Genomic DNA, 12105 nt, shown 5'->3' on the forward strand with positions numbered 1-12105 from the left:
TAAATTATATGATCACAATAGTACTTATGTATTATATACTGATCCGATATCTGATCAATGGTTAAAGTATTCTCAAATACAATTGCCATTTCTTTATATAGTCTGCCATAAATACTATATACTTTTAACAAAGTCTCATTAAAATATATATTAATAGCTAAATCTATGAAAAATGCAAATAAAAAATATAACCAACATATAATATGTTATATGTCTTGTGAAACAATTTTACCAATGAAGTACATATGCCAGTTTTACATTTTCGCAAAGACCAAGTTATTCCCTGTAAGAAAAGTAGATAAAGATAGTAGATACAAGAAAAAGAAATAAAGAAATTATATTCATTTTTGAATATTACATTAAATTTATGAAGCATTGGAACTTATTTGAAAAAATTATTTGTGTACACAACAAAGTCTATGCAAAAATGTATTTTACTTCAAAATCACTGAGAGAAAAAGATTACACATTTAAAAGGTTTAAAAAATTCCTAAATGATACTCACACTTTCCTGAATACTCTTAATACCCTTAACATCGTTAAGTCAGCGTTGACGTCTTCGTACTCTCCTAGTGCAAAAGAATGTGTAAGAAGTATATTCGCAGTCGATCTTTTCTTTGGATCATGCTGCAGGCATTTCTTTACTAGATCTATGCCTTCTACAGAAAGATTCTTAGGAAGTGCTGGTGTTTCTCCCATTCCAACCTTATAAAAGTAAAAAATTTCGAATTAAATGATGTTAATATATATAATATAAAATAATTTTAAAAAAGTTTCAGTTTCAGATATACATACACATGCGCGCGCACATAAATCTTGTAAAAAAAAAAAAGAAAAAAGGTAGTTTAAATTTAAATTTCTCAATTATTAATTTTAAAAAACTTTAATTCTTATCTTCTTAAAATTATAAAAATTATTATATATATATAATTGCTTAATTTATAACAATTTATTATAAAATTTAATTACAAGGTTACCTTAAACATAATTTGATAATTCGAATCATAATCCGACCACGGCCGTCGTCCGCTCGCCATTTCAATGATGCAGCAACCAACTGACCAAATATCGACAGCTCTGCCATGTCCACTGCTTTCGGACTTCATAAATACTTCCGGTGCCATATAAGCTTTAAATAATAAAATAATTAAGTGCTAAGTAGAAATTAAGTAATAAGAATGTATTTTTCATATTCATAAAAAGATTCCTCAGATACTTTATTAAATTTTTAATATCAGTAATATAATAAATTGCATGATAAATCTATGAAAGATTTTATTATATAATTGAAACACAAACCTTGAGTGCCGACAAAACCTTGGAGTTCCCCAGGCATCGTTGTATGCGCTTTAATCTGCACCGCGCTACCAAAGTCACCGAGTTTCAGGCAATTGCCTTCATTCGTTAAAAAGATATTCGCAGCTGTAAAAAAAAGTGCAGTTGTAAAAAATAATACAGATTGGATAATATTACCTTATCAAAAACCATCTTTGAATAATATACTTTTAATATACTTTTAATATCTCGATGAACTATCCCATGAGAATGCAGCGCTGCTACAGCCGAAAGGAGTTGATGAGTATATTTCCTGACCAAAGATTCTGGCAATCCGTTGCCACTACCAGCCACCAAACTCTCAAGAGTTCCTTCCGCACAGAATTCCATAAAGATCAACATCTCTTCCTAAAAATAAAATAATAATACATATTTATTGTACTACAAAATGACATATCGTCTCGACGATTATGTTATGTTTATCGTACACGCTGAATTTCCAGTCCGTAATATCGCACTAAATGTTGATGCTGGATTCCCTCGAATATCTGTAATTCCTCAGCAACACGCCTGATCGCTCTGTGATCGCCAGGTTGTAACTGCACTTCTTTCATGGCTAACAGTTCACCTGTTTGATTGTTCACTACTGTGTACACTTTACCGAATCTTCCTTGGCCTGCATAATAAAATTCGTTCGTTAATATTATAATTATGAATGTTCATTTAACGATAGATAATTACCAATAACAAATAGTTTTAACGTACCTATCTTAATACCTCTCTGCCACGTGAATGTAACTCTTCGCATCTTGATATGAACTCTATCGACTCCTTTTCTGTCAGTGACTTGTCCGATGAGCTCTCGACTCCTTAATCTTTCATCGAGATCACTCTCCGTTTTTTGGATCGCACGAATGACTCTCTCATGCCTCTGCATGCCCTGTTCGGATGTGTTTACTATTAAAAGGTTACCGTCAACCATGCTCGATGAGATATATTTTTTCGCATTAACCAATAAGTCGGGTGACTTCAAAGCTTCCCGTGGTTTTTGAGGAAGACTCATGCTCGTGGTTCTAGTACGACCATGACTCGGCGATGAAGCTCTTGATCGCGACAGTCTTCTTAAATCTAAAAACAAAAAATATTAAAAATCGCAATAAAATTTATTCATTTAAACACTTTTATGGCCAAATATTTGAGGTGATTGTTTGACAGAAATTTATAAAAAATTGAATTAGTCTCCACTTAAATTTCATAACAGCAAAAAGTAATCAAGAAACTGCTGCCATAAAAGAATTACAATTTATAACAAGAAAATCATAGATTACTCTACTTTCTGTCTCCGGCGTCGATCCTACAACAGATACTGTTCCCACCACATGAGATATGCAATGATCCATGCATGTCTTCAACTCTTCAAACTCTTGATCGGTGAGATGTTTCGTGTTTTGAGGTTCGCACACCGTTATCAAGAACTCCAGACCTTGGTTCGCCCATCTGGGTCTTAAGCCGCGGCCACGCTCACATCGCGTCCTTACGAATTCCATCCATAACAACGCGAATGATACTAGACCCCGTGCTAAAATGGCCTTTTCTTCTAGCGAGAACAATTTGCACATCTCCTTGTGAAATTCGAAGCCCATTCTGTAAGCTTGATGAAGAATCTCGCGGATTCTCGAACGTAAAGGTGTTTGATCGTTCTCGGTGTTCAATTGTTCCACTTCATCGACATTTTTTTGAAAATCCTCGATCACTACTGTTATGCGATGCCTTAAAGCTAGAACTGTATTCTATAAATAAAAAAAGGCAAGAAAATGTTTAGCTTTTTGTTTAGTTTTTCTCAAAAAAGTCTATATACAAAATTCTTTACCTTCAACAGTTTCAATGATTCCTCTAATTTCTGATCAATTACTGGCCATTTCTCGATATCGCGTTTCAAGCATTTGGCAAGATTGATGCTCTTCACGATTTTTTCCCGAGCTTCTACAAACATTCCCTGCCACTCGCGGCCCACAAACAAATGGAATCTGAATTGTGTTTCACTGTAAAACAAATAACTATAAAGTATCTAAAATAAGTAAAACATAAGTAAAACATAGGTAAACAAATTAAATTTCTGTCTTACTTGCATGACAATTCGTCGTCCTCCTTTTCTTCCAAATTTTCGCAGATCTCGCGAGTCCGTTCAGTGAGAAATTCATTAACTTGCTTGATCATCGTACGTGCAATTTCGCTATAAAAAATAGCACAAACATATAACAATAAAAATTTAAATATAATAATAATAATCACAAAATAATAATTTGGATTATTTTATTTAACTTATTTCGATATTTTACTTACTAGAATTTCATACCAGCAATCTTGTATCCATCACTTATGTTTCCAGCAATGGACTTAACAAACAACCACTCATCCATGATCAGATTCTTATGAAAGCTATCGTGCTGCACCATGTCTACCCACTGTTGAAGATAATCTAGATAGACTTCAAACACGGCTTTTAAGCTCTCATCGAAATACTTGACGTCTTCCTCGAACAGACTCTCGCAACCGGTTTCGTCGCTGGCGACGGCAGCGCGAGAGTGCGCAGCGAACCGGTCGCGATGAATACAAGCGATCCTGAGACCCTCTCGAAGCTCTCGCATGAGCTGTCGGACCGACAACGGACTCGGTTGCTCCGGCTTCTGTTCTAATCTCATTCTTAGAAATTCGTGAACCACGTCCAACGGTACACGTGAGAGAAACATGAAAGCTGCCCTGCAATATAACAGTTTGCAGCATGTTTAACTCTTTTCACTCTATCAAATTCAAATAAAAATATTATCTGGTAGATTCCAAATCTGATCCAAATTATATTTAAAAATTTTTCTAAGAAAGAATTCATCATTTAAAACTCCATATTTTTTTTACAGATGCAATATTATTGAAAATATAGATATTTATTTTATTTTTTCCTATTTTTTATCTTAGCTTTAATTTAATTCAATCTCATGAACGTTTTAGATTTAATTTGATCATCAAATTTAAGCTAATTTAAGCTCATTTAATTTAAGCTAAAATATTGGAATGAAATAAATTTCTCAATCTGAGCAAAGTTGGGAAATTCCTTTAAATAAAAAATTTCAAATACCTATACGATGGCAAATTTAACTCCTTTGCTTCGGGACTCCAAGTGCCATATCGTCGTAGCTCTTTGTCACCTTCGTATTCTTCATTCGCATTGCTATCGCATCCTTCGCAGTCATTTTTTTCCAAAGTTAATCTCGCTTTTCTCAAGATAGATGTATGTAATCGATCCAGAAAATTTAGACTTTTTCTAAGGCCTCTCGTTTTTAATACATCCTCGATGTATTTTCTGAGTGTGCAAAAATTATTTATATTATATACTTCAAAAATTATTTATATTATATAATTCAATAATATTTATATTGTGTAATAAAATTCTAAATTGTATCAAATTGCTTTGAAATAAAATAAGGATACAAGAAAATTTATAATAAATTTTATAATATCAAAAAATTATTCTTGATACATTTAAAGTATTTAGATATACCAAAAAAGGGAGATTAAATATACATTCAATATACATTCAATATACATTAAAGAGAGATTAAATATACATTAAATATACATTTAAAAATTCAAAATATACCTGTAAGCGTGTCGCTCGAATTCGACTAAATAGAAATCAAGTCGATCGATTCTTTCGTCTTCCACATATGAGAATGAAATTTCCGGAGTAGGCGGCAGCGACTGCGATATAAAAGATAATCCTCCTATTGAAGAATTATTACTATTATTGCTATCAGAGGGACTGGAAGTTTCGTCGTGTTGAGGTAGTTCAAATCGCACCATGCATTGTCGTTCCGTAGAATCGACAGTATCTGAAGATCGCGAACTAAGGATAGAAACACAATTAATTATCTAACTGACATTTCTACACACATTAAAAAGAATTTAAAGATATGTCTCGAATAAGAATAAAATTCTCATTTATAATGTATGAAGAAATTCGAAAAATATATATTTCAAATTATTGGGAAGAAATGATGCAATTCAAATAATGTACCTAATGCCAGAGTCGTTGAAATCCTCTTGTTTCTTTTTACCATGCAGCATCATGAGCAATCTACCCAATATCTGTAACTTGAGCCGATGGTGTTTCGTCATGTTGTACCAAAGACACATAGCTTTCACTCTATCGGTGAATTCTGGACTCTTGTATAACGGATAATTAACAGCAAATGCTTGGCAGGATGGATATAAGGCTTCTGCTGCCTCCAGACGAGCTAATAGACCTTCCACTTGTTGTAACGCTTCTCCCTGTGCACGCACGCACGCACGGCAGTACATGGAAAGACAACCCGGACATACACCTAATTCGATGTTCAGACTGGAACCAGGATTTGTGGATCGATCGCTTGCAGTGTCGCTAGGACTGATGCAACCTCCCTCATGCGTATCCGCCATAGGATCGTATCTAATGAAATAATTGCGTTTATTTCATACATATATATTACTATTATTTTTGTTTCTTATAATCAATTATTGATATATATTGAGCACATCAATTTACATTTACAATTTCACAAAGAAAAGATTTTTCTTTTTGCATTTCTGAAGCAATACCTTGAAAATCTTAACAAGTTTTTGCTTACCTGTATTCCATTATTTCTGTAAGCAGAGCCTCTACAGTTTCGCGTTGACGACATAAATATTCATCCTGCGCCATCGGGCTACGATCTGCATGATGCGCCTGTAGTTCCAGCCATATCAGGTCTTTTAATTCGTTTTGCCACCTACTTTCTTCGTGACTTATTTGACGGCGACAATTTCGCTCTGTACTTCCCTGTATAAAAAAAAGATTTGTTTTGTAGTTTTGACAAATCTTGGTATTTATTTTATATTATATTATACAAAAAAGGTCAAATTGTTTTAATTTGTTTAAATGTATTAATTATATAACAAATGTAAGTTTTATGTGCAATAAGCTTAAGATACTTACTAATTTAATTAAGAAAGAAAAAGTGTCGTGAAATATTCGTCTCTCTTCTAAGCTTTGCGTTCTCGGCGATTGCGCACGTAAACTCTCTTCGTTTATCAACACGCTTCTTTCGTTGATTTCTCGCTCCAATTTTTTCTCTTCAACATCAACCGGTTTGGATCGCAAACAGCGAAATCTATTTCTAGTTTCAATCTGTGAGAAAGATTACAACTGCTTGATAACATGCCAAAACAGTGAATAGTAAAAGAGCTTGTTTAGGACAAGAGTTCAGAAAATTTACACGAATCGAATAATTGGCTTTTGGCTGATAGATTAAAAATATACGCAAATATTATAATTATGCTTTCTAAATATAATTAATAATAAAAATTATTTTTTTGTCGAACCTTGATTTGATTCGGCGTCGACACCTTCGCCATGTCGCCATTATGTTTCTCGGCATAATTGTAAGCAGCTTCTACATCGAGCTTCAAATCTCTTTCATTACCGCGCAATAGTTTCAAAATTCTCTTGCACTTTCTGCTACCCTCCTTCGTATCCTCCTTCGCCTCGTTCTCGCAATCTTTGTCCGCTTTATCGCACATTTCGTTGAAGATAATAGTGTCCAAGGTGTTGCGCCTTCGAATTGTTATCTTTGGCCGAGCTTCTTTTTCTATCGATTTAAGATCACTAAAAACGATAAAAAAAGCTAAAGGTAGTCATAGTTATAAAGGTATACTTCATAGTTATAATTAGCACTCGAGTTATAATTAGCAACGAGTCAGTCGATATTGTGAAAACTACTTTTAATAAACAATGTTTCTATACTTTCTGTATTTGTTAAAAATAATTTTTTTATTTCTTATAATTACGAATATCCTTTCTGTCTTAAAATTATATATAACAATATCATATCGTTTATATTTTACAATTACTCATTAAATTCACTTATATTTAATATATTGCAAGATATATTACATAATTTTAATTATTTTTGTTAAAAATTATATTGTGCCAAATGAAACATTTGTATGTAATGATTATGTTTTTTTTAGCAGAATTATTCGTGTGAATCTAAAATTTGCTGTTTTAATTATATACCTGCCAGAGAACTTTTGCTTCATATGTCTTTTCTTGCGACTGAGACGAGTCCTGGGCGGAGTTTGTCCGTAAATATCGGACATCGCGTGTAGCGACTCCTCGAATTCGTTCGACGAATCAGCCTTACTGCAAACATGATGTTTAATCGAATATATATTTCCGCCGGAAGGTTTGTCGCTGATTATTGTCGAGAAAATTTCACAAGACAGGATGTTACTTTTAAAATAAATCATTATCTTTTAGAGAGCTATCTTTATGCAATTTCTCATTGCGTTTAATTATGTGATTTTTTTTTAAGAATATTCAACATTTTAAGGTATACTTATATAAAAAAAACCTCTTTTTTTTAATCTAAAACAATGTGAGTTGCAACATATTTACATGCTGGAATATGGACTTTGATGACAATTTGTTAAAATATTTTTATAACATAAAAAGAATCTTCAACTTTAACTTTGATATATAAAACTATTGCTATATTGAAAAGCACTACTCGTTTCTTATACTTAATACAAAGTTAATATTTAATTAAATTGTAAAATTTTGATTTCCATATCATTTTTATCTGTTATATTAATAATATAATAACAACAGATAAATTGTCGTCAAAGTTTCAGATTAGAACATTTATATAAATATGTTGCTTATTATCTTAAAGATATAACACAATTTCCTTAATAATTATTACAATTACATCTATCAAATTAAGAGTTTATAAATTCGCATCAGAATTTCATTGAATATTCTGTTTAAAAGATTTGTATAAAGAATCCCTAATCCTCTATTGTTGCAAACATTATTGCATCATACAAGAAAATATACATATATATCATACAAGAAAACATTCAACAATATAAACATAGAAAAGTGATTCTTTTGTGTCATTTTCCTATTTTAGAAAAATTTCTGAAAGATAAACAAATAATTATATAATTATATGTAAACAAATAATTATATAATTATGATGTAATTATAACAATGTGTGAACATATTGGATCAATCATAATCTACAGTGTCAAGAACTGATAAACGACAAGAAACTAATAAAATTCGTCTACTGACAAACGGAGATGCGTCTTGCATGATACAAATTGCTGAGTTTGTAATAAAAACTCTCTCCTTCACGCTTTCATTGTCGATCTCGTCACCTCGATATCGGAATCGTCACAAAACTGGCAACAGATGAGCGTCGAAGGAATGTATTCGAGGCACAAAAATTCAGAGACGCGAAAATTCACTGTCACGCGTACGTCAAAGTGTCGCGCATCAACTGAACCGCCCAAAAAAACCCGGCGGATAGTTAGCCTATGTAAACAATGAGCGTGTCACCGATAGCGATGCGATGCGGGCGCCGGTTTTCATTATCGAAGTGCGTCGCAAATTACATGCGAAGCCACGTGTCACCAGGCACCCACCTGCCATAATCGGCGTCCTCGTCGTCGGTCGACTCGTAGCCGGGAATTCTCATGGCATCGTTCGATTCGACGAGACGCGACATTCTTCACACTTGCACGAGAAACACGCACGTCGTCATTTCTGAAGATCATCGCTGAAGCGCATGCGCTGCGATGTTTGCCGAAGATCACCGATAGATGTCGAGGCGGTAATTTTCGAACGTGTCAGCTTGCATCTTTTTAAAATGCCTAAAAAGAATTTTATAGAGTTCGATTAAGATAATTCATACACACATAATTTACATTTTAACTCTAAAGAATAATATTAATATTAATCTTTTATTATTGAACTTTATTATTGATATTTGTAAATTGCTGATATTTCCAGGATGATATTCAGGTTTTCGGTTGTCTTCTCTTTGGTGATACTTTAGACATCTTTTCTAAAATATTTTATTTTCTTCTTATATTACTTTTATATTTATATTATGTGAATAGTCTTATTTTATTAAAATTTTAATGTTCAAATGTCAACTGTCAATACTTATATGGCTTCTTATTTGACATTGTTGTAATTTATCTCGAAAGTTTATAGGAAATTTTAATAATACAAGTATGCAAAAACAATAATCAATATTGAAATAATTTAATAAGAGCATATTTATGTATCTAAATAATATTCTAGCAGTCCTAGATTTGTTTCCACTTATTTCTATCTAGTTTCCAATTTTTTATTCTTTTAGTCATTGTATTGTGAAACTGTAAAGAACTTTAGAAATTTTAATTTTAATTCTTTATTATATAAATAGATTAATAATCTATTTAACAGAGGATTGGCAGCTGTCAACCGATTTGAGATATGAATCTTTTATTTAAACAATCTTTAGTTTCCTCAAGAAAGTACAAGTAGTTTTTACATTATATCTTTCATCTCGCACCAACAAATAATATTCAGTTTATAATATTTAGTTTTTAACAAAATATCTCGTTGTGTGTTCCGCTGTTCTCAATAATTCAATAATAATACTGTTACAAGAGAATGTTTTTTTCACAACTGCAGATAAGTGAAAAAGTATTGAATTGTATACATAAAAGTATCGAATTATGTTACGATGTCGCAGAGTTTTGTTCAACAGCTTAAATAGAAGACGAATAGAATACGTGATAAAGGTGCTAAATGCACATTTGGCTATATTACAAATCTAAGGAAAATTGCCATAGTACTACGTGGTACTTTCATGAGGGACATAATACAAACATAGTTTCGCTTTGTTAAGATCTACCTTCGTGAGTGCAAAGGAAATATTAAGACAACATGTTATTTAACTCTAGAATGCACATTTCAAAGATAAAAATAATTTTACATAAACGCAACACAAAACACGTATTTTCTCGCTATGAAATTTTAGAAATATTGAATCGAATTGAGAATTTGTTACATTTATTTGTAAAAAATCAAAATTGGACAGTTTTGTTTTTTCACGCTAATCATTTATTTCAATCACATATATGATAATATGTGCAAATACAATCAAGTATTGTAATTTAAACGAATATCTAATATCGTATTTCCTCAAACGCTACGAATGATTTAAGAATCTGTACCGATTCGAAAGTTAAAAGAATTGTACAGAAAGTGCATTTTAAAGTTAAGTACATTCCAAAAGATAACTGGAAATTCATCCATTTTTTTTTTGCGAAGTGGCAAAAAAGGTCAAGACATAATGTTCACAAATCGATAGTTTAAATGGAATATTTATAATTCATTATTCACAGAAATTCAAAATATAGATCATGGAGATAAAGTACTTTACAGGAAATTCTTCTGGAATGTTTCAATAAAAATCCATCGGTTTCGCCAAAGCGTTTAATCGCCAAAGAATATCGAGACGAGTTCTCAAGTTTGCTCTCGCCTATTTTATCGACTATTAGAATGTCATCGTGCGATCTCTTTAATTAGTATGTAATATTGTTTCCATTTTGTTCGCACATATACATTTAGTCGCAAGTTTATACATTCTTAAATGAAAAGCTAAAACAAAATTGAGAATAATAAATTGTCAATTACTTTTTTTAGATACTATCACTCGTAGAGAAGATCTCTAGATCTATTCATTCGGCTGCACAAATATATATGTGCATAGAAAAAATTTAAAAAAGCAATTAAAAGAATAACTTACATAAAAATATTAGAATCTTCTTCCCAAATGCACTGCTTCTTTAACATATCTAAATTGCGACTAAATCTATTTGCTAGATTACCTTACAGAATATAAATTGACGACTATAAAATGCTTTGCTTTAGTTTTCATTCAATATTATCTGTATAATAATAATAATTAATATAATAATAATAATAAAATAACGCTACTAAATTGTAAACATTAATATTAATAATATAACACTACTAATTCGTAAATTTTTAATATTAAATATAATCAAAAAATATCTATGGTTATTACTTCTGTACTTTTCCTTCCTTTTTGCTTCATATATTATTGTAATGCGTGGTTGATGAGAATAACATAACAAAATACAAATTTTGGTACGACAATCATGTTTACATTTTAATAATTTCGCGATCTGCCTTCGAAAATGAAGTTCATGCATCTATCATATTTTATTATCGCTCTTTGTTTTCATTCCATCATATGAGAAAATTGGCAGCATTTCTCGAAGTTGCATATTACTTCAAGTTTCGTTAATTTAATTCCATTGCGTAGGATTCTCTTAAAAGGACAAAAAGTTTTAAAAATTACAATGGCATAAAACTTACCCAAATTGCCATAAATGTTTGTTTTAGATATCACTCGGCCTCTCTCATACGTTAATTATTTCCTTCATCGCATTCTCTCCCTCTCTCGCATTCGTTCCCTCATTCTTTCTTGGAAATCTTGGTAGCTAATCCGTTCGCAGGTATCGCGCAGTTCAATCTTGGGTTGAAAGATGATGTATGCGAGAAGATGAATCCTTTATGGCGCGATATCCTTACATCTCTCCTTCTCTTCGCTAATGTCATTATATTAGTATACTACCTACAGTTCTTCGACATATATATATGTATATTTATATCAAGTAAAGGCCACGAGTGTGTTCAATATAAAATTGCTAATATTATCGAAACTCGCTCGTACGAAAATAGCTCGATACGGTTTTATCGGTAATGAATAGGCCACGCCATCGTTGAATCGCTTACGTTTAACCTGGGGTGATGGACTGCGCTGCGATAATGATTCGTGTGTGACGAACAAGGGAACAATATTTTTCACAATTACGATAGACAACACGTTTATTTTGAAAGAGAATTTTTATAATAAAATTTTGAAAATGAAATATATTTAATATAGG

At 31.9% G+C, this 12105-nt stretch overlaps 1 protein-coding gene across 2 annotated transcripts; it reads right to left on the reverse strand.

Moving 5' to 3' along the window:
* LOC105252125 (mitogen-activated protein kinase kinase kinase 4) lies at positions 1-8979 on the reverse strand. Of its 2 annotated transcripts, none has more exons than XM_011259375.3 (19): positions 8779-8979; positions 7364-7489; positions 6670-6952; positions 6284-6475; positions 5937-6127; positions 5348-5758; positions 4931-5176; positions 4409-4633; positions 3619-4035; positions 3401-3508; positions 3146-3317; positions 2609-3065; positions 2041-2403; positions 1764-1951; positions 1515-1683; positions 1300-1422; positions 978-1129; positions 506-705; positions 1-283 (listed from the first exon to the last, which is right to left on the reverse strand). In XM_011259375.3, exons 1-19 carry the CDS (start codon positions 8859-8861, stop codon positions 277-279), a joined length of 4113 nt encoding a protein of 1370 aa, XP_011257677.1. In that variant the 5' UTR covers positions 8862-8979; the 3' UTR covers positions 1-276. The 2 variants fall into 2 exon arrangements, with proteins under 2 accessions (XP_011257677.1, XP_011257678.1); XM_011259376.3 differs by lacking the exon at positions 8779-8979 and adding an exon at positions 8512-8632.
* Positions 8980-12105: the final 3126 nt, after the last annotated feature.

Source organism: Camponotus floridanus, unplaced genomic scaffold (genome assembly GCF_003227725.1).
Source record: "Camponotus floridanus strain SB8 unplaced genomic scaffold, Cflo_v7.5 scaffold3, whole genome shotgun sequence".
Lineage (NCBI taxonomy): Eukaryota > Metazoa > Arthropoda > Insecta > Hymenoptera > Formicidae > Camponotus > Camponotus floridanus.